Source organism: Cinclus cinclus, chromosome 1 (assembly GCF_963662255.1).
Source record: "Cinclus cinclus chromosome 1, bCinCin1.1, whole genome shotgun sequence".
Taxonomy (NCBI): Eukaryota; Metazoa; Chordata; class Aves; order Passeriformes; family Cinclidae; genus Cinclus; species Cinclus cinclus.
Window position 1 is genome coordinate 100,391,221 of NC_085046.1, and position 23,618 is coordinate 100,414,838.

The following is a 23,618-nucleotide window of genomic DNA, read 5'->3' on the forward strand; positions in this document are numbered from 1 at the left end:
TGGGAATGGTACAGGCTCTAACTTAGCAGCTTCAGTTTTGTGAATGTCTTCAGAATATTGGTGGCTGTTGGAGTTTTTTTGAGCAGAAAGAGGGTGATTCGTCTTGTTAGTATGATCAGCCAGAGGTCTGAAACCAAACAAATAAATGTATTATTTTAAGGTAGAGCTAATTGTAGTCTGTGACAGAACAACAGCAATAATTAAAATCAGTGGTTTCAGAAAAAAAAAAAAGAGACTGGGGTGTACCAAATATTTCCCCTTGTATGCAGTGTCAGTGTAGCCTCACCTTGAGCACTATGTGCAGTTGTGAGCCCCACAATTTAAGAAGGAACAGGGTAAAAAACCCTCTTTTACCCTCTTTTCTGGAAGAGGGTAAAAAAGCTGGCTGGCTGGACACTCCTGTGAGGAGTGTCTGAGGACTTTGGCCTTGTCAGACAATCAGAGGCATCAGGACAATTCATTTAATAAGATACTTTAACTTTTGGTCAGCCCTAAAGTGGTCAGGAAGCTGGATGTGAAGATGACTGTAGGACCCCTCCAACTGAGCTGTTCTGTTCTATTCTTTACTATTTTACTTGAGACTTAGATTTTCAAGAGAGAGAACTGTGGAAGGTGGTCAGTCAATCTAGCAAACGTTAGCAGTGCAGAGTATACCTGTTTTCATGCTGATACTTCTCTTCCAGCCTCTGCCACAGGGCTGCTGTATTGGCTGCACATTCATGGTGGGAGCATTCCCAAATTGCATGATGGCAGCTTGTAATCTTTTTTATGTGACACTAGTGGTTAAACAAACAGAAGGGCTTAATAAGGTGTCCAGGTGAGCTTTAGATAAAACTATGGAGACAAATAAGAGATCATGAGTCTCAGGGATGTAAATCAAATAGGTAAATTTAACTTTCTGCTAACAACTGCAGCATATGTGCAGTCAGCAGCCCAATGAGATTAAAGGGAAATGAAGCTTGAAGTAAAACAGGGTTGGTTTTAATAACTTCACAAGCAAATGATTAATTTCTACCACTTCGAAAGCAAAAGCTGAAAAATATGTGATTATTACTCTGTCATTTCTAACAGCATGCTACAGTAGTCTAGGTACTTTGCAAAAAACGTCACTACAGACTAAGAGATGCTGACAAGTAAAGAAGTATCATGGAATAGAAGGAAGGAAATTATGACAGAGCAGTCTTTGCCTGAGGTTTCATCATAACTGTTAGATTTGGTACCTCAGATATGTCCTCACTGCAACTGCAAGTGAGGAGAAAATTTCTCCATTCTTGGACAATTTCTATGTAGAATCCTTATGCCTCTGAAACCTGTCATTGTGTCATTTTAATCTTGGTCTGGGCTGCCTCAGCAATAGCATAAAACCCTCTTAGAAGTCATCTCCCTCCATTCAGGATGAATCTTATTTATCCAACTGTTTGTGTTCAGTTTTCAGGTTGCTCATTTCCTATCACCCCTTGTGCTTATTTTCTTTTCAGCAAAATTAATTTCAGCTAACTTTTCTCATGCCATTTAACCTAGGGATTCAAAGAGAAGGAACATCTGATAGAAGATATTTTATGGCCTGTGCTGCTTGAGCCCTTGAGTTGTGAGACTGTTGTCAGTGTTTTTCTTGGCACAACCCAGCCTCCTGCAGTACAGTGGTAGCTGGGAGTGCAGTACAGTGGCAAGCCCACCAGCAGCAGAATGTGAGCCAGTCTTTGTTTTAATCTGGAGAGCAATCAGCATTGAAATTAGTATCCAAAAACCCTCTAGGATGCATGCTTAACAGTTTGGCTTTGTGTTTATTTTGTTTTTGTTGGGTTTTGTTCATGAGTGAATCATGTGAGATCTCCCAGTAGTGATTGGCACGTGAAACAGAAGGGAGCCTGTGGCTGGTGAAGCAGGAAAACTCCGTGTGCCGGGTCTGACCAGCCCGCTGCAGTGTGCTCACACCTGGCACCCAGCCAGCCTGGAGCACTTCACTTCAGCTCCTCTTTGCCCAGTTTGGATCTGAGCAATCCTGGTTTTTCCAATGCTAAGACAAGGTAAGAGCCTCCCACACTGGTGAAACACTACCACAATTGCCTCCCGCACCTGAGAAAGGTCTTTGGTGGCCACACATCCAACAATTGAGCAGATGGCATCAAGCAGTGCAGGGGACTAGTCCTCTCCCCTCCCACATGGGTGTGGAGTGTTCACCACCCAGAGATTGTGTTATAGGCTCCATTCACAGAAAAGTTAGAAACAACATCTAATGGCAGATGGAGATTTAGTTTGCCTCTGATTTCTACTCCACTTCTGTTTTGATTGACCCTGTAGAATTAAACAAAGTGCACCAGGGATGAACGAGGATGTTTCCTTTGGCCAGTTTTAATGGAAATCAGCAGAGGGATGAGGGGAGATACTGTACACATGCCTCCGATGGCTGGAACCTGCTTCCAGCAATGTCCATGGGCTCTTGCCTCTAAACCACTGGGATTTTAAGGCAGGTGGTGATGAGAAAAGTTAGATGTTGCTTTTTGTCCTGTCATGCTTGATGCTGTGAAGAGAAAGATGGGCATGTCCAGAGCAGGTGGGGTAGACTGGGAGCTGCTTCATATGGAAGAACTGAGGGTGAATGGTCCCATCCCAGTGAACAGTCACTTGCATGGTTTTAAATTAGGAATGGGTCTTATGGGACAGAAGGGTCTCCTGTGCAGACCCTGAATTGCAGTGGGCACTCCAAATTGAACCACTGGAAGTAATGTGTTTTTCCTCTGTATTGGAAATAATTTGGTTTTGACAAAATGACAGTAATTTACAATGTTAGCTGCTGCAATTGAGGGAAGTATTATTACCTCCTGTGCAGCTGACTGGAAAATCTAAATGTGTCTTTTACTTTCTGTGATTATGCTATATGCTGGCAACATAATGAAATGAAAAGTAGTTTGAAGTGATGATCTGTTCATGCTCCAACTAGAATATGAAAACTGTGGAGAGAAGGAGAAAATACGTTTTGAAATAATCACCTAATGTCAGCATGCTTCAGATTATCAGCACTTTCTTTTAGTCAGGACCGTTGTGGAACATACAGATATCTGTATGTCTTTATGTAAACACTTTGATGCCAGTTACCAAATATTTATGAGCATTATGGACAAATTTTAACTGGGAATGTTTTGCAGAGATAATGAATACTGAATTAACGCTTAAGCTAAATGCTTACACAATGAGTGCATAAGTGAGAAGCCTGTGTGAGAAGTGTTCAGAGCTGAAACAGAGAGTTTCTTCAAATAGTTCAGACCAAAATTCACTTATAGCAGAGGTGTCCTCAGGTCTCTTCTGCTGACTTTGGCTCTGCCTCCACCTAGAATCACATTCCCATTTTGACCTGAAATAATTTGTGTAGCGGATGGACTTGTCATTTCCACCACCATGCTGTGGGGCTGGCACGCACAGCGCCATGGGTGTGGAGGGGATTTTGTTCACTTCCTCTTGGCTGTGCAGCATGAGTCCTGCTGCACGTTTGGAGCTGTTGGACATGGGCAGAACGAGCTGAATGTTGTGGTGTCACGAGTCTGGCACTAGTGTAGCTGAGTGCTTTGCGTGATAGCCGGAAATCCCTGCTGAAGTTTAAATCTTCCGTGTGCTGCCCTGGGCAAGCTGGAGTATGCCCTTTATTAGAAGATCAATGAACAAAAAGAAACAGGAGGTGCTTTAGAAAGAGAAAAAAATTGCCACAAACCAATTTACTTTTGTTTTACTTATTGCACATATCTGTAATTTCTTAATGTTGAATGTTTTATGCAACGAGGCACCAAAATCTTGGCAATGTACATTTAGTTTCAAATAGCTGCTCACTCTCTGCATAGTGGTGTTTGGAAAGCAAATGTTTGGTTAATACGTGGTTAAGCACTTTTGCAATACAGAGTGTGTTCTTCATTGCAAGGTATCTTTCCTGAAAAAGTGAAGTGTACTTTTGGTTTTTGAATCTATGCAGACATAGTTTGTAAGCAGTGATTTAGATTTTGCAAATACTTCAGGAGCCCTTTGAACTTGTATGTTGGGTAGGTCAGTGCATGCTAAATATTTTTATAAGTAGTTTTCTATGCATTTTTGCTTCCCTCTTCCTCCCACACATTTACTTTGCATGACCAATATTCTCTGAAAATGCAACTTCAGGTATTTTGGGTAAAACACATGCCATGCTCTGCATGAACTGAAAGGACCATCATATTAAAGCAGTGCAGGAGAGAGAGTGAGCATGCACAGCACTATGGATATTAATATTTCTAAGTTTGTATTTTGTTTTTATGCTATAATTTATTTTCAGTTTGTTAATGAGCAAGGAGAGGACTAAGGGCAGACCTGCCAGTGCTCATCAGCTTATAAACTTTACCCATGGCACAGGTTTGACCTGAATGTGATGGCAAGGCCACCATGTGAACCAACATCATAGAAAACTTGTCTTTTGAGCCAGCAGGGACAAGTATGGCACCATGAAAATAGACTGTGAGCATCCTATGTTCACTGAACTGCTGTCTGTCTGCAATCCTCAGACTCAGATAAGTAAAGTGGGAGTTTCCCAGCAGAGTAAGTATGGGATCAGAGGTTTCATCCTTATTTCAAAGAGAGAGGATAAGGAGCCTCTTTAACTGGTTTTTAGCTGCAGCCATCCCCAACACCCTCTTCCAACAGCAAGGATCAGCAGGCACATCTCTAAGGCCGTCTAGTTAGTACCATTTGGATCAGGGAGGATACTAGTGATAAACACATGAATCATTCGCAGTACTTCATAGCTGCCAGTCTGTGTTTCCAGGGCTCCATGCATGTGATTTTTGGGTCTGTTTTACCTCCAAACTAAATGACTTCATTTGCAGATGAAGCTCATGGGAATTCAGCTGTAAACATCTACAGTGGTGCATTAATTACCCTGAAATACTAGATCCAATTAGAAATATCAGATGTTTCGCAGTCACCAGACAGACTAATGGAAATTATAAGCATCTATGCATCTCTTCCTTTGTTTATCACTTGCTAACTGTTAATACAGTATTATCTTTTTTTTTTTTGTTGTTTTATTAAATTCATTAGAAAGTAAAGAGATCCTATAGAAAACCCCTGAGGGGAAAAGAAGATAGATGTGTGCATGTATGGAAAGATGCAGTATGCATGAATATGACTTTTGATAACTTTTTAAAACTGCAGTAAATAATAACCTTTAAAATGCTTTGTTTACCCAGTATCCAATATAAAATCAAGCTTTTTACAGTTCTTTAATCTGGAAGCATTATCTTTTTTATTGTCTTAACATAAGCTTAACATTGTGATATATTGCTGATGCTGAATTAATTTTAGTTCTGTTTAAGAAAGATTACTTTTTCTTTCCCATTTTTGTTTGTTTGTAACAAAATAGTATAAATATTTAAAGGTGAAGACTGTTGGTATTCATTTTGTATGTGGACTATTTTATACATTATGCATGGTATCCAACATATGTCTCTATATATTTTACTTTTTTAAAATTGAAACCACTGCAGTTCTAATTCTAATAGTTCTTCTGTCTTTCTGGTTTTATTCTGTAAATGTGAATTACAGAGGAAGTTAGAGTGTCTGCCATTCTAAAGAAATGAAATCGAGCTAGGAGTGGCAGTACTAACACTTCACTGTTCACCAAAACTTTGTACATTCAGTAGGAGATGAATAATTTTAATTTGTAACCATTATTCTAGAAAAGAAAAAAGTGAAAACTTTATTTAAAAATCCTTTAATTTAAAAATGCTGATTTAGACAGGTCCAAACAAGAATGTAATGTTTAATTATGCTGGCTTTTTTTTTTTTTTGTCTCACTACCAGTGAGTATACATGAAGTAAGAGAACGGTTGTAACGTGTATCCACAGGTAACTCTATTCTCAATGCAGATAAAGTAGGAAATTTTGCGTAGTTTCTTGACCAGCAGAGAAATTCAGGAATAGGCGTGGGTCACACTGTCCTAGAAAAATTCTGTATATACACAGAAAATACAGATGATCCCTTTGTAAAGTAGTAAATTTAAAGTATTCTGCTGAAATCAGCAGGGGAACACATTGTCTGATGAGGAAACTGCCATATTAGGAGTCTGTTGATATGGTAAAACAGTTTCACATATTGACAGAAAAGTCAATTAAATTCCTTTTGTCCTACAAAAGTTATTTTTGTTACAGAGGAACTCTTGCAACCCTAGCCGCAGTAGTCCCTTCTTTTAAAAAATGTGTGCAATTTGATTTATTTGGTCAAGGGAAAGTAAAAACCATTTCAAACCCCTAATCTATTTTATGTGGGTGTGGGGGTATGTGTGTGTCCCTATGCTGTTTTCCTCTGCATCTTGTAAGAAAGAAGGAAAAACTAAAGCTGCCATTTACTGTAATTACACTACAGAATATGTTTCTGGCTGAGTTATAAGCTTCAGTCACTGGTATCTATTACAACTAAAGCTGCCCTGTAGGTAAATTATTTCATTTAAGTGAATAAATTATGTTTTACCAGCTGTAGATCAAAGGCTATGACCAATTCATTGAACACCATGAGATTCTTGCAGGGATTAAAAAAAAAAAAAGCTGTTGTTGTAGGAGACCTGAATAGGTTTCCTGTTCTGTTTAACTTTGTAGTTTGAAAGTCTCTTTTGGAGGAAAGAGCACAGTGTATAGACTGTTATCAAATGCAAAATATGACCATGTGTGAATGCGCAAATAAAGTGAGAAATGTTTGTGGAATGATGGCAGTATTTGCCATTCTTTTTTGTATTGCCAGAGATAACAAGTGGGAATAACTGCTTTTTGTTTTAGCTTTTGCTGCAAAAAAAGTGGGGAGCAAATTACTTGGGGTCGAATGAAGCAGTTTATTATTCTCCTTTACAGGAGAATATACATTTCTCTACTTTCAAGTGATCTTTTGTTTTCTTTTTAATTATCGTACCGAGGTCAATTTTTTTCCTCTTCATGGGGAAGTGGGGACAGCATGCATTTGCAGCTGGTTTTGGTGAATAAACTATTCATGTGCAGAATTTTTCCCTGCTCCATGGTTGGGTATCACTGTTAAGGCTCTCTGTTACTAGCCTGAGCTGTACATTACATCTCTCCCAACAACACACTAAATGATTTATTTTGAAAGATCAGAAGCAATTGGTTTGGAAGGAAATGTGAGCTGCACCAGGGGCAGGGCTCCTGCAGGGGTGTCCCCTTAGTATGGGGAGTGGGATATGCAAAGGAATACCCAGCGTGGCTCCGTGGGAGTACAGTGTGAGAAAGGAGAACCTGGTGCAACTAAGAAGTGCTGCTCCTTGTGGGCTGCCAGTTTTTAATTTGTACACATGTGAGTGGTTGAATCTGAAGGACTTCACAAATGATGCAAAATTAATTTTCGATTTTCAATTAATTGAGACTTCAGATCTGGGTAAAGAAAAAAATCACTTACAGAAAGGTTACGTAGAAGTAATCTGACCCATTTTTCAACATGAGTCTATCAAATTTCTACTGTTCTTACACTCATTAATTCTGGATTGAGGGTGTATTTCAAGTCTTTCAAAAAATACTCAAGTGAAACCTTCCAAATCAAGAGTTCAGATTATTTTTTTTTGCCAGATATTTCGTAAAACCATTTTAAAGAGGCCTGTTTCAGCACAATGATGAGGATTCTTGAAAAAAATTCATTAACATTGTTATGAAAGCCATGTATTCTGTCATTGGAAAAAAGATTCATTAAATGTGCACTTTATACCTCTTTCTGCTGAGGTGCAGCCTGGGCTAATCTTCAGTGCACCATCCTGCAAAAGGAATGGGGGGCTCATGTCAAGCCTGGATTTTCTGTAAAGTTAACCAGAGTGGCCATGCTCTCACAGGCCAGTTGCCTCTGCAGCATTCTGAGCTGGTACCAGTGGCACAAGAAAGAAGCAAGCAGTCCAGCAAGGACTTTGCCATCCAACTCTTTTGCAAATCTTTCAACTACTTAATTTTTTTCTCTGTTTCAGGACAACTGAAAGCCAAACTATTTTCAAGCTACTTAGCTGCCCTACAGTGCATGGCCATTCAGGGTTAAGCTGTTGAAAAAAACATTAAAGCCAGCTTTCTGATCACTTACCTTATTCCCACTTTAAGCATATGGTATTTTGCAATACACATCAGTGGAAAAGCTGGGTCAGCAGCAGTGGTGGAAGTGTTGGATTTGATCGTGGGTGTATGAGCAGACCCACACGGTTCTCAACAGTGGTTGTATTGTAATCACATTAGAGACTTTTTTGATATTCCAGGCCTGTATTCAATCACATCAGTTGCAGGTAACTCCTTCACAAACAGTTTCTTTTAGGCTTCAAAGCTGTAATGAAGGAAGGCCAGAGGTGATCTCTTTCTTTGTATCTATAAAACAACCTATTTGGTTTCCTACCAGTTCAGGCTATGAAGACCTAGTGTACTCACCTATGTCCAAGGGACTATACAGATGCCTCACCTGTGCTCAGAACTGACTACAAACATAAAACCCTACCAAAAAAAAAAAATGGACCTGCATATTTAAAAAGCCTTAACTTCACACTTTCAATTAATTATGATTATGTCCTCTCATTAATACTTGAGGCTTTCATACGTGCATTCAGCAGCTTAATAAACTGTTCATTGTACCAGTAAACTTAAATCCAGGCTCTCATTTTTAACAGTGAACAAAATTCAGACACCACATCCAAATCCTGAAAGTCATATTTCCAAGTATAAGCAATTAAACCTGAACAATAAAACAGTGCAATTTTTTTCCTACATAGAAGTCATGATGCCTTACAGATCTTTCAGAAAAAAGGCTTCCTTGGCAGGGATTTAACACATTAATTAGAATTTAAATATTTGTACTTAAATACCCAAAAAGGTATTAAGGTAGTCTGTAGAATAAAATGTATTACCAGTTAACATAATAGAACATGTTAAAATTTTAAAGACTTTCTGGTTTTTCCTCTGTGTGCTGGGAAGAAGGATTAGGGCACACTTAAGGGTGGACATCCTCATCCTTGGTGGACCTGGATGTTGTTTTCTTTGCAACAAATGCTGGTAAAAGGGTTGTACTTCATGCAGATGGATTTGCTAGATATTCAGTTGAAATATTTCTTGTTGAATTTGGAGGTTATTCCTGTATTGCTCTCAAAAAACTTGATTCAGAATTGGGTTAATCAAATTGTTAAGTATCACTAAAATACGAGTGTGCAAACTCCCAATAAATAATCACTTATTCTGTACTTCTGGAGAGGAAAAATGTCTGTCTGTCTGGAGTTTCTTGATCATCTTCATATTTCACATATTGCAAAGATTTCTTGTAACGGGGAGTTTGGGACTTTTCCTTTGCCTTGAGCTTACTTTCTGTTCCAGTTGAAAATGTCATTAGAAGTAACAAATGTTTCTTTGTTTGTTTTTTGTTTGTTTGTTTTGTTTGTTTTTTGTTTGTTTTTTTGTTTTGTTTTGTTTTGTTTTTTTCCATTCCATACAGTGTGAAAGGAGCAGATGCTGGGAACGTGATCAGACTATTTGTACCAGATATTGGGATGTTCATTGCTAGTCTGACAATATGGCTCATCTGCCGCAACATGTTTCAGAAGCCAATAACCGAGGATGCAGCACAGTGCAACATGCAGTTTGAAAATGAGGAGATGGTATCAAATACACATTTCTATCTGTATGGCTTTTAGTGAGATTTGACATTCCTGTGTTCTGAAATGGTTTCATGAGGGCTGGCTATGTTAAGAAGTAAACTTTCTTTCAGGAAATGAAATTATTGGCTTTGAAGCGGAAAAATCAAAAGTTATTATGTTGAGAAAACAAAGCAGAATATGAAAAGTGTAGATATGCTACAGGATTTTTCAAGTAATTTTGAGTTAAGAAATAATCATGACAGTCCATCACAAGTTGTTCTTCACCAGAGCTGCTGGTTAAATCTGAAAAAGTGGTTCTGCTACATACAATGCTGAGTTTCTTAGATAGCATTGCTGTTTCCAAATTTGTTATCCAAGTATAACAGCAGCACCTGAGTGATTATCAGAAATTACTCTTAAAGAATGGAAGAGAGACTGTGTATTAAGTTCATGGAATGAGTTATCTAGAACTTTGGTCATACTGAGTGAGATTGAGAATAATTTGGGGGAATGACTTAGCTGGAAGTGTTGATGTGTTTGCTGTGTCTTTTACTGGTGGGGAGAAGAGTAGCAGAGATACCAAAACCAGAAAAATCCACACAAAGAGGAAAACAATTTAATAATATAAAAAGCCACAGTGGGAACTCGGGCCAGGGTGCAGAGAAATTCCTACTACTAATCTTAACATGTTTTTTATCAGACTGTCTAGCATAGCTTGAGGCTCATTTTCTGTCTTCTTTTACATATGCGTGGAATGTTTTTTTCTTTACTCTCAAAACACCAATTTTAGGGGAGACAATTTCAAGTTGCTCATTTCAAATAGAAATTGAACTTTGAAGTGAGTGAAGTATTTAGGGGGATCAGTTGCCCATTTTGGTGCCACTATATAGATTAAAAAGAGGCCTCTCTGCATGTTGCCAGGTTGTCTGAATTGTGGCAGTGCCAGAAGCTGGTCAAGTTTCTAGCACATGAGAGATCAATATCAGGACTGTGCTTTATACTCAGTTGCAGTTGGAATTCTTATGGGCTCTCCTGGCAGCTGAAGATTGCCTGAAGGTTGCAGCTTTTTAACTGCACATTGGAGGATATGTAGGGCTTGGTCTGATGTGCTTAGGCAAAGCTTTGTGTCTCCTGGAACCTGCTTTTATCAGCTTTAAATCTGCTTCATCGTTGAAGCTGTGCAAAATGGATTTTGCAGCAGGCTAGAACCTTGGGCTATACCCAGAAAGGGAAAGAAGTGTGGCTTTGTTAGCATGGTTTGTGTTCAGCTCTCCTCTTAAATGAGTTTTATTTTACCAAAGTAATCTCCAACAGACTTCTTTAGTGCTCTTGATCTTCTGAAAAGAAAGTATTCACAAGCACAAAACAGGAGTAATCTGATGGTAGAAACTCAGAAGAAAGATGGGCATAGTTTGGTTCCTCTGAAACCAGATGACGATGTTTAGGTATTCACTTTTTCTTTGATTCAGAAGTGAACCTGAGCCTGGAGTCTGGTGAGGATGGGTGCTGGCTTCCAGGCAGGGTTCAATAGTCATTTCCCTACAGTGCAAGGAAAAAAACTGAGGTAACAAAAAATAATTGCAAAGCACAGAGTGTAGCTTTATATCGGGCTGGTCCTGGACTGGCTACCTCAAAGCCAAGGCAAGAGTGTTCCAGAAGGGAAGAAGGAGGGAGTGAAGCAAACTCTGACTGCAGAGAAGTATGAAAACTGGGCAAACAGAAATATGTGTAAATATGTTTTTTTTATTCACATCAAAACCCAGTGAATATTATTTATATTATGTAAACTGCATGTATTGCAGAATATTCAGTGAACATAGCAGCTGTCTTTAAATTTAGTGACACCCAAAGCTCTATCACAGACATTTTTAAAGAAAAGGGATAATGTTTTCTGTTATATGAAGGGATCCCAAAAACTTTAAGAAATTCTGCCCTTCACAGCCAAAATGATGAACCTCGATCAGAGTAATCTGCTAGCTTTTTAAAGATCGAGTGAAATGGAGTGTGGAAAATCAAATAGCAATTAAACACATTTTTCCAACCTTCAGTTTTCTCTTTCTAGGTGTCTGCAAATAATATCCTGGAATCATGTCTACTAGTTAGGAGGAGGAGACAGAAGCAGCTGAATCTACTAGGAATATGTATTTGGCAGGACTGACTGTAAGGAACCTAATGCATATGCAAATCAGGCCACTGAGTGTCTGAATTTGGGAAAATGTTGACATGGTCTAAAATGAGTCCCAACTGTGTAGGTTTCACGTTATTTTCAATTCTTTCTTGGTAGAGTACACTGGAAAAGGGAAGACTTAGTAAATGACCAGTTCTTTGAATTCTGCACGAGCTGAGGGATGCCTGGTGTTCTGTATTGGTGCAGCTCGTTACTGATGCTGTAACTCCATTGAATTAGAAAACACAAACTGAATTGCAGCAGCTGTCCTACAAAAAGACACCTCAGAAAAAATGCTGAGCTTGGTAATATACCTCCAAGGGAAATAGTCCTGGGTTTGTTAGACCAGTTCTGTATCCAATTCTAGAGTTGAGGAGCTGCTGCTGAGAGTTCCTGCCACCAGTCCTCAGAAATTTGTGGTAGGAGATTTTGTTAAGAATGCATCAGCTGATTTAAACAGCCTTAGCAGAGCCTTTAGAGAGGTAACTTTTCAGGTTGATAGATGTCTAGCCAAAGATGGTTCTATAAATCAAGAAATCAGCACTTCCAAGCCAAAGCAGTCTATTGCAGCATTACCTTCTTGCATTAAATTATTTACATTGAGTGATTCCAAGACCTCCTTTCTTTGCGGGAGAGTAAAATACTATCAAAATAGGCTTAATTAAAAAAGAAAGGTTAATTTATTTGCTCTTTCCAACAGTTCTGTATAGGAAAACCTATTAAATAATTGGTTTAATACTGCTAAAATTGACCTTTTCAAAGGTCTGTGTGAGCCCATCACATTTCAGTTGATATATGGGCATGCTGTAAAAATGCCTCCAGTTGAGCAGCAGTTTGTGTGCTGCATTTTGGCATGGCAGTAGCCTCGAGAAAGCAGCCACGATGGATCAGATTGCTTGTGGATTGAGATGCAATTCAAAACAAGAAAAAGTATCAGAATCCAAGTTAAGAACAATAAGGATTCGTTGTAAAATGGATGTCTTTCTCCATTATGTTTCATCCAACTTTAAGGGAAACAGATCTCCATCAGAAAAGTTTATTCTACAGAACAGAACTGGGGGAGGAGGCTCTAGGGCAGTGAGACTCTCAATTATTTGTAAGTAACGCTATCCCAGGAATAAGCAAAGAGTGTGGTTTTAATTAACAGTGAGTCATGGAGTAGGAAGGTCTGCCAGATACCAGGCTGCAGTCCAACTCATTACCACCCCTAAATGGTTGCACACTTGGAGCAAACGTGTCTGTAGGCCCTTTTTATTAGGGCTCAGAAAATTTAAAGCAGGTGAATTCAGCTGGAGACAGGCCTGGGTTGCAAATGCTGAATAGCACAATGCCAGTCACAAGGTGTGAAAGGTGGAAGAAAATAAGAAACAACAGTTAAATCCCAGCTGCAGCTGAAAGTTCAACATTTCTGATTTGGAGCAGATGGTGGTTTATGTGCCAAAAGGCAGATACAGTGCATACACTCTGATAGGTATTAGAAAGTAAGTAGCCTCTTCTTCAGACTGTAGATTAATTGCTTAATGTTTTAAGTGACAGTGGAAGGAAGGAAAATCCTGTAATTGTGCAACTTTAGAAGAGGTGTTGGTCTTAATTAAAAAAAAAAAAAAAAAAAAAGTTGTAGTCTTCAATTCAACTTCCTCCCAAGACACTTGATGCCTTGCCCATTGAAAGTTGTTTCTCATGCATGATCTCCTAGAAAGCAAATAGGACCATTAGGTCCTTACTTTGTCTCATATTCTGGGGCAGACTTGATCCCAAAGCTTCCACCCTCTTTTCTGCAGAATTCAGAGATTAGTTTGGGATCTCAAAAGGGAAAAGAAATTAAAAGAAAAAGGAAATAGGGGAATTTTTTTCTTAAATAAAGTTTGAGAAGAATGTGAGGAGAACTTGGCCTGGAGTCAAGATACTGGGCTGGAATCAGGAGGACCAGCATGGTTCTCACTTTGGCCATGAGCTTGGTTTGTGTCCTCAAGTCTATTACTTCATCTGTCTCTCAGCTCCTGTGTCCCTTGGCCCACAGAAACTCTAAAAATGCTTAGTTCCCAGCTTTGTCCTTCTAAACAGTCACAGGCTGTTTTTCCTCTGCCTACATAGTACACATAGTGCGTTGTGAGCTCTCATTTGGCCCAGGTCTCCGAGTGTAACTGCAGTACATTCCATACAGGACAGAACAGACAGAGTCTGAGAGCTGCCCATGTCCCATGCCTTGTCCAAGGAGTTTCTAGCATAGGAATTACCCATTTGATCCAGTATCCTTATGCTGAAAGTAACTGGTACTTGCTGGATAAGGACAGCAGCGAATAAGAGAATGCCCTTTTGCAACATTACAGTTTATCCTGATCTCTCCTAGTATGAGAATGACTTTAATCCTAAAACACGTGGTTTCAAATCCTTTCCAAAAAATGTTGTTTATAATTGTAGCTACTCTGAATAATCTTGTTAAACATATAATTACCCTGACTCTTTTAAAACCTCATTAATTTCTTGGCTTCAGTGGCGTCATGAAGCAAGGACTTCCACAATTTAATAAGTGTTCTTTGATTTTATTTTCAATTTAACACTCTTTAATTTTATGGAAGGTCCCTTGTATTACATGCAAGAAATCAGAGTGAGATGGTGTAAGGGAAATAAAATGTAGTTATTATATTCTATATTTGACTTTTTAAGGCTAAGCAATCTGTTTCTTTTTTTAATTTGTTTTGTAAATTTAAATACTTTATTTTCTGACCAACTATAGTTCTGCAATATTATTTTGAGCTACAGAGATTTATCAGTTCCTCATCATTTCAGGCAAACTCTTACTGTTGATTTAAATGATAATATTATGACATTGATTATTAGGTTCAGAGATTTTAGGGTTGAGCAATTCTACCAGCATATAACCTACCCAAATGTCCTGCATAAGGGAAGTGAACAGCTCTGAGAAAGGTCTGATGTCCCAGTCTTTGCAGTTGCATTTTTCTTGCCTCCAGATGTAACCTGCCTTAAGCAGTTTGCAGTGGTGCCCATGACCCTGTCTACAGGACCATTCCATTTTTCTTGAAGCCTGTGATGGTTATATTTCTCCTTGGATGATTTATTGCTTTGTGTTTGTATCTTAATTTAATTAGATTTTACCAGTATCAAACATTCACCTGACTTGATTAGTGGTCATTGACATGGGATGCTTTGGCCCCGATTTCTCCAAACATCTTTTTTCCATATGGAACTCCTCTTTCAATATTTGCTTCTCTTCCAAAAAAAGAAAATTATTGATATTGTGGGAAATACTGTGTAAAAAGAACTTCTTAAAGAGGTTTGGAATGTTTTGGCTTCTTTGAGTTTCTTGATGATACCTCTTATTATTTCTCATCTTTTTTTTTCTTCTTGTTGTCCATATTAAGCACAGCACTAGCTTACATTATTTTCTAATTGGTTATTAATGTTTCTTTGGTTCTGACCTCTGAAGAACTGGTCAAACCCACTTGGTCTTGGTGTGTTTTGAACATGGTATAAACAGGATTCAAAACTTTTTTTTTTTTTTCCCTGTGGTTTAAAAAGAGTGGATGAGTCTCCCTTATCTCTTGGCTTGTGATGTTTGTAGTGGTGAAGTTTGCCAGAGCTTATGCAGCTGCCTCCCTCAGTAACAATTCTAATGCATCTCATCTTAACAAGGGTCAAAAGTTTACAAGTTACATTAGCTCCTTGGTTTGATGCACGTTTCTTGGGATAAGTCTTAACACAAATATGTAATTACACTACAGCAGGCTGCAGCTACATGACATTACATAGAGCAGGGCGTTGTGTGTTACCAAAGGCTGTCAGCCTCTTGGGCAGGAAACTTGAGTGTGCACCTGCCCTGTTCTGGGCAGAAACATGACAGGATGCAATTCCTCTTGTGGCAGCTCTTCACTAGGGTTGCTAACAGTTCTCCCTTCCAATTTTTGAGATACAGAGTTATTAAGCAGGAGATTCAAATCCTGGAATACTGCTGCCTTTGGACGGCCTAAGTGATGAATACCACAGTAGGAGAAGGAATCTCTTGGCTTGCAGAATTCAGTCTGCTGTTTCTGCAGGCAGCTGTATCACACAGTTCCCTCTGGAAGGTAGAAAGCACCATCTTGAAAACAGGGCAATTTTCCTTCATCCCATTGTTTCAGAAATGACCGTGTTCTGTAATTTTGCTTTTCTGATGGTTAGAAAACATCTGATTTATATTGCACAAATACTCATAGCTGCATTATAACCTTTTTAGTTCCTCTGCTCTTTTGCTTCAATACATTTCCTTCTCTAGAATTAATTTCTCTGATAGTTTGGGAGAAAAAACACACTTCTTTCTTTAAAGGTTGTTCTGCAAAACAGAAGACAGGGATTTTGGATCCTCTCCTGGATTAGACATCCCATTCTCCTATTCTTCTCAGTAGTCTAGAGCTCTTCAGGGTGGTACTGGAGAAGTAACCAAGTCACTTTGGTTTACAAATAGCCACAGCACCATGGTTGGGCTATTTATTCTCCTTCTTGGCAAGATACATACTGGTACAGTATGAATATTTCTTGGGTCAGAAGTTGCTCCATATGGGTGCTCTGCATACCTGCTCCAGCTCAGTTAACTGCATTGTGCCATGTAGTCATAACCCAACTCTTCCTATTTCCTTTTCACAATAAAAGAAGTGTTTAATTTCTCAGGCCAAACACTGAACTCTGCCTGTGACTTCCCCTCTCTTTTGCATTTGGCTTCTGTGCCTGACAACCTTCTGAAGTCAAGATGTGAAACTGTATTTCAATATTGGCCCAGTGAGCTGTGTGCTGAAATCACTCAGTGTTTGCTCAGGTGCGATGGGTACTTTGGGAAGTGAAATAATCTCTGTTTCTCTCAGTACAATATCTATTGTATACAGGATTTAATGAGTTGCCTTCCTGTTATCCTCATTCTCTGCTTGTCTTTATTAATTTATTTTTAATTTCCTTTGACTTGCTGAATGCCTCTGTCCCTATATGCTTCCAGTAAATTGCTGATATTTTTATTTTTATTTTTATTTTTTTGTAATGAGTCACTCTTTCCCACAGGAGATGTTACTGTGTAGGTATATGTATAGCATTTATTGCTATAAAACACTGCAAACACACTGAAAGTTATTTCTGATCTACATCTACCTTTCTGTGTAGGCCTTTAACCCAAGCTTTAGCACACTTACGATGTACCAGTGATAAAATTTTTCAGTAAGATCTATATGACTTAAAGTTAATTTAGGATTTTCTTTTCAGTGATTCAGCTGAGTAATGTAAATTATTAAAATAAACTGCTTAAGTTCCAGGATGCTTCTATTTCATTAATGTCACACGGTCAAAAACTTCACTGCAGCCCCACACTGGATGAGTTCAGCTCATTTAGCAGGGTCTTCCCCTGAAGTCACACAGTTTCCTTCTTCTAAACCAGCCTGCAGCCTGCAGTCCCCTCTCCATGCCCAGCCCCATGTGTGGGTAGCCTGGTGTTCCCATCTGGCTTTCTGAGGACGCCATGTACCTCACACAAGATGACCTTAAAGAAGATACCCTTGCTAAGCAGCCCCATTTCTGTAGGAATCAAGTTCAGTGATATGTGGGAATTGTTTATGTGGAAATGTTTGAATCCATTCTGTGCAGGAAAAGCAAAGACATCCACTTCTCCTGTGCTGATGCTTTCAGAACAACAGTGGAGTTCTATACTTTCTTGCAAAATTGAAAATTCAAGAAATGATTCTGTTAACATAGTTTAATATTGACTGCAAGTTAAAACTACAGTCATTTCTATTACATTAAGGGCTTGCAGTTCCTTTGATGGTAAAAGAAGTAGCAGTTCAGTTTCTTTTCAAGCTTTTGTGCTCACAGTTGGGTTTGTCTTAAGGACGGTTGTGTTATTTTGATTATTTTTTTTCTGTATGCACTTACACATGTGCTGCTTCTAAAAGCAAGTAAGTAATTAATTCTTCCTACTGCTGCAACTCTCTTATATTTAAAGATAAAGGTTGAAAATCTTTTTTAAGGGAGGAAAGACAGTTTTTAGAGTCATGATAGGTTGAATGTAGTAGCTAGGTGACTACAGAGGCAATTGAACTAAGCGTGAGAGGAGAGAAAGAGTCTATGTCTATTGTTCTGCTGATTAAATTGAATCAAATATCTTTTCTCAGATAATTCTTAAACCAAGCTGTTCATTACAGGGGCTTTTTGAAATGGGAAGTCCAGAAACCTGAGCCTAGTGGTTTTAAGAGACTTAGATGTCAAATAAATCATATCTGTGTTACTCTATCACAGGTACGGAATAAAAATCTTTGATCAGAGGTAAAGAAGTAGTTCTAGGTGATGATATATTGAGAGAATCACAATTTTGCAGAAGCAGTGTCAGCGGGATGGTGTGACTGTGGGCCCCAGGGCACACAAACTGTGGGGCAGCATGAAGACAATCCAGGCCCCTTGAGAGAATCTGGTGTGGCTATCAGCAGCAAGGGTTAGAAGTGTGCTGAGATCTGGAATGCTACAGCTAGAAAAATGTAACATTCCCTCTCTTTTCTGTTTGTTTCCTGGTACTGGCTGGGAGGAAATGTCAAAATACTGAAATAAGGCTATTTTTGCAACCTTTATGAGCCAGGTGGAAGAAAGAAGCACCTGAGCACCCACAGGAACCTAACTCTTGTGAGCTTAGTGGTGCATGCTTGAGATGTCCAAATAATTAATGCAATGTATTCATGGAGACGGGAGTTATGAGACTTGCATCCCCTTAGTTGTAATAATTCTGGGTAATTAAATTTTGTTGCTGTCAGTATTTGAATTTTTGAAGGATTTCATTTGTGTTCCCTCTAGAATTGAAAAGTTGCTCAATAAATGAGCAACTTGTGTTGACAGACACAATACTATTAAAAATAGGTATAAAGCAAGGAGTGCTCTGTAGCAAAAATGGGGTTTAGATTAGAGTTAAGGCTTCCTGTTAGTAAATACATCTCTGGGACTAGAGGATATCTCTGTGCAGTTGTGTTTATACTGTACCAGATGAAACATTTAAAAGTTGGATGTTGAAAAAGCGGCCCCCAAAGTAGCTAATGGACATTCTGGCCCTGGCCACAATAGTAGCTGCCATAGCTGCCACAGGAGCTGCACTGTTTCCTTGCCTGTTCTCTATCTCAATTTGGCAGTTTAAAAAAGTGTTGTACAATAAATACTCCAGGGACTTCCACATGATTGCTAAAAACCTAAACTGCATTTAGTTTGTTTATAAAAAGTCCTGGGGCCCTGCTCTGCAGAGCAAGGGTCATGGAAACACATGTTTATGGCTTCACAAATGCTCTATACTCCTTGAATGGAGAAGTTTATTTGATTTAATCAGCATCCACAGGGATCCTGTAATTGCATAATAGGTAATTTATTATGGAAGAAAAAGTATTTTTCTAACTGTAGGCTATGTAGCATGGGTTTGTAGCTTTAGACTAATCCACATAGTAAAAAAGAGCTTTGCAAAGCAGTCTTGACTGTAGTAATGGTGTTCTGTGATGAGCGCATACTTGTATGGCTTTTTAATCATCAGAAAGTGTTAAAACAACAAGCACATTATCACCATGCTGGATGTGAAAACTGTTCACTGTTTGCCTGCCTTCTGCAATTTGAAGTGCTCAATGTGAGAAAATGGAAAGCCAGTCCAGATGGTCCAGTCAGAGGGCAATGAATATGAGAGTAGGGAATCCAAAGTTTGTCTTTTCGACATACACTGGAATATGGCCTTCCATCTACTTCAGCAAAGACGCATGGACCTTCATCCTGGATACTGAAATAAAAACAGATATGTTTGGTAAAAAAAGAAAGGAAGAAAGAGAAGAAAATCAAACCTAGAGCTGTTTAACTGTCATAGTCTTTGCTGACATAACCATCAACTGTATCATGAAGCCAGGCAATTCTTGCACAGCCATATCATTGATCATTCTGGCCATTATGATAACTGCAAACCAACATGTATCTGTTCTGAAAAAGCTTCTGGGACTCCATATTATGGTTATTGTTGATGATCTCATTTGTCAGCTTTTCTTGAGCTGAGGAGAGAGGTTGAAGAACTCCACCTCCTAACAGACTTTTGCAGTTTTAGAGGGAAAACTTGGGAAATCAGTTTGGCATTTCCTGAGGTTCAGAATGCTGAAGTTTTCTTTCCAACATCTGATGACCTCAGTAACACCAGAAGTAGGTTATTCTGCATTTCCTGTGAATGTTTGTGACGTTTTAATTTTCTTGCTGAACTTGGAATTCATATTTTCATATCTAAATAAGAGCTAAAAATGAAGGAACATTAACTTCTCTGGTAAGTCATCGACTTTGAAGCTTTTAGCTATGGTTAAAGTTTATAAGCCTCAGTCCATGGACACTTTGGACCATCATCTCCTTCTCAGCTTCCATTATATCCTGGTCCATTGAAATCCTTCTCCCTAGTGCTTCTCCCTGGGTGTGCTGTCATGTCAGGACTGGATTATTAATGCTTAGCTCTCAAGGCAAAATGTAGCCTAAATGTCTTTAGATCAATGAAAGAAGATTAAATAGCCTGGTAAAGTTAAAAAATTATGGTCCTAGCAATGAGAGAAAATTCAAATATCCCTTTTAAGGATATCACAAATTTGCGCATATAGCACCTGAGGTTAGGAAGGCAGGTTGGGATGAAAGATGGAAAAGTATATCAAGTTACCTAGTCCCACCTTTTACTGGGATGTTGTGTGTGGTTTCCTTACTTCAGTGTCCTTCTTTTTATTTTATTGTTTGAAGGTATTTTGTGTTTTCCTCCAATTTATACTTTAAAATATTTCTATTATTTTCATTTAAAGAACACACAAGAACATTTTCTGCCTTTTTGGAGAGTATTATTTTATTTTGTGACTCTTCAGACTTTTATTTCCTGTTCCTGCCTAAGTATAATTCATAGCAATCAGGCTTAATGCAGTATTCAAAGAGAGATTAATCCCGATGGCCTTCCATGAAGTAACTTACTTATTTTGAAGTGATTCCTATACACTTTTAAAGTGAGTCTGTGTTTTAATGTGTATTGTCTTCAGCAACCTGAAGGCACAAGCTTCAGAAGAAGAAACTTGAAGAAGCAAAGGTCTCCTTCACACAGATCTATGTTTAGTAAGTGTGACATTTCATAACCTCTAAACCAGTCCATCAGTCTCACTCATTCTCCTTTGGGATATGAACACTATTGAAGGTTTCACTGTTCACTGGTCGTGTTAAGCTCAAGGCACAGAGCACTAGAACCAGTTCAGGAGAAGCAGGATTGGACCCAGAAGGACTAGATGAAGAGCATGTTATCTTGTATTTGTAACACAAGCAAAAAGGATCCCAACTTTTGCTCTTTGTTTAACTTTCTCACTGAAACAGCTTTGGCACAAGTTAGGGCAGAATGCATTGCTGTGCCTACTGTCAGCATTATTTCTGAATATTTAATGTTTCCCATCCTTGGGATAGGAGCTCAGATATGAGCAGCAGTGATGAGCAGACAGAATGCCTCTTTGTGCTGCATGCCTTGAAATGTGATGACTGCATGTTTGGGCTGCTATCTCTCTATTATTTTGCATAAGGAGCAAATAATTTATATTTTGACAGCTGTATAGGTGACAATAAAAGGCTATTAAAATTCTACTATACCCCATTTAAAATATGTATTGCTAGTGAAATAGCTGGATAAATCCAAGAGAAGTGCAGATTTCCAGATCAGTCCTGCTGTATTTATTACATATTTCACTGTCTGTAAAATAGAGACTCCTTAGAATAAGCAGGTTTATTTGAGGGTTTGTTTGCTTGTTTGCTTGCTTGTTTTCAGTCATTCACAACAATGTTAATGCTATGAAGTAAGAGGAGAAGGCTGGCAACAAACTTCGAGGTAAAAATGAAGGAGTGAAGGTGTCTACAGGGATTTTTGTTCTTTTGGGAATCCACATAATGTAATGGTACAGAAGAATTTGCTTAAGTAGGCTGAGAGTTCATCTGTTCCTACTACAATCTTATCTGTCAGTGTGGAATTTTTTCTGCCAAAGGTCACCAATAAATAAAAACTGCTATTCTGATGAAAAATACCAATAATCTCTCTTTTTCATTTTCACACACAGTGATACAGATTGCCCAGAACTAGTGTTAGCTAATACAAGTCTAAATTAGTGCCAAAAAAGCTATTCTATATTACACCAAATGAGAACCTGGCTCAAAACTCTTACTTGTTTTTTGTTTTTTTTGTTTTGTTTTGTTTTGCTTTTTTAATGCCCCTAAATTTCCATGAATGACTAATTTTTCCATAAATTGTAACTTCGTGTGAGCCTCTTGCTAATCCTGCAGATCCTCACTGTGGGTTGATGATTTGGTCTGCATCACTCAATAGTTGTGTATGTCTTCTGGTCTCCAAGATATGATGGAGACTCGATGGTGAAGACTGCTGCCAAATCCTAACAAACTGCTCAAGTATGACAGGCCTTTCCAGATTCACTTATTTTCTTTTTTCCTTTGTGTAGTTCTAAGTCACTGGTCTCATTACCCCTGCTAAATTGCTGTCGATCACTCAAGCTTTCACTACGTTTCTCTTGCTCAAAATTTCACCTTTTCTTTCACCATCAGTTGATCACCACGTTTCTCATTCTCTCCCCAAGCCTCTGCTTAATCTATTTTTTCTCTCCCAAACTGCCCTTTAGTCACCAATGAGTTATCTGTCCATTCATTTCAGCCCTTGTTGCCCTGTTCCAGATCGCTCCTACTTGCCCCATTCTAAGTTTTGCATTTAGAGAAAGGGTTGATGAAAAATGGGTTTGGAGAGTGAGATCCATTGAGCAATGTGAACCAGAGATTGCACTTGTTGGAACTTATTGCTGAAGCCTTTGAGGCAAAGAGGAGTTTAAAAAATATTAGATAGCAAGATGTTTATCTTTCTAAGAATGCTGAACTAATAAAACCAAATTTCATATGTAAATGATCAAGCAGCCTGTTGTGCACATGTTGGAAGACTGCAGCCTTTCCCAGAGACCACCCTCAACATTCTTTTATTTTGAGACAATTCTGAAATGGGATCCATCAATGTACAGCTCTAGCTTTAGTACATATTTCTTAGGTCTCACTACTTGGCATAGTCAAAGATTGTAAGAAGACTTCATGGTTAAATAATATATGTGTGGGTTTTAATTTCAAATTCCTTTGCATCTCCCTCTCTCTCTCTCTGTATTTTTGCATTCTGTTTTTCTTTCTTTCCCTCTCCTTTAGGCTGTAAGAGAAAAATTAGAGCCAGATGATGCTTTGATGTATGAAGAAGATCTGGATGATGACGACTGTGGAGAAGCAGAATTTGAGGAGACCATGAAATTAAAACTGCTGCGTAGAATTGCCTTCCTAGCATCCAGACTGAGAGAGTTTATTGGCAATATGATAATCACCACTGGAAAAGTTGTTGTTACAATTTTACTTGGTTCAGCAGGTTGGTGTATTTGAAAAATTTCCTCAGGAGCCCATTAGATTATGCGTTTAACAAATGAGTTTTCAGCACTTTGGCACCTGCGGGAGTAACAATGGAAATTTTTAAGGGAAAAGAAATTGCTGCTGATTTTATTAAATTAACTCTTTGGCAAGTATTTGAATATGCTGAGTTGCTTAATTTTTTTGGTACTGGTACTGTGTGGGCCTGTCACTCTGTTTATAATTTTCACGGTTGCTCTTATAACCAAACAGTGAATGAGGGGCATATTATAAATTGCTATATATATTTTATGCGTATAAATATATACACATATGTATTTGTATTAAAGTAATTCACAGATTTGGGTTCATCGCTCCTAAGTTTAAAAAGGAGATGTATTCACATAGCCTTTAAAAAAACTTAATTTGTG

General features: G+C 38.5%; 1 protein-coding gene across 1 annotated transcript in view; it reads left to right on the forward strand.

Annotated features, from left to right (window-relative positions):
* The window catches only part of PIEZO2 (piezo type mechanosensitive ion channel component 2), a 283,163-nt gene that overhangs the window by 144,722 nt on the left and 114,823 nt on the right, over positions 1–23,618 (forward strand). The window contains exons 5-6 of the mRNA XM_062500913.1: positions 9,464–9,626; positions 22,999–23,209. Coding sequence (XP_062356897.1) covers positions 9,464–9,626; positions 22,999–23,209 — 374 coding nt within the window. The remainder of the gene's footprint in view (positions 1–9,463; positions 9,627–22,998; positions 23,210–23,618) is intronic.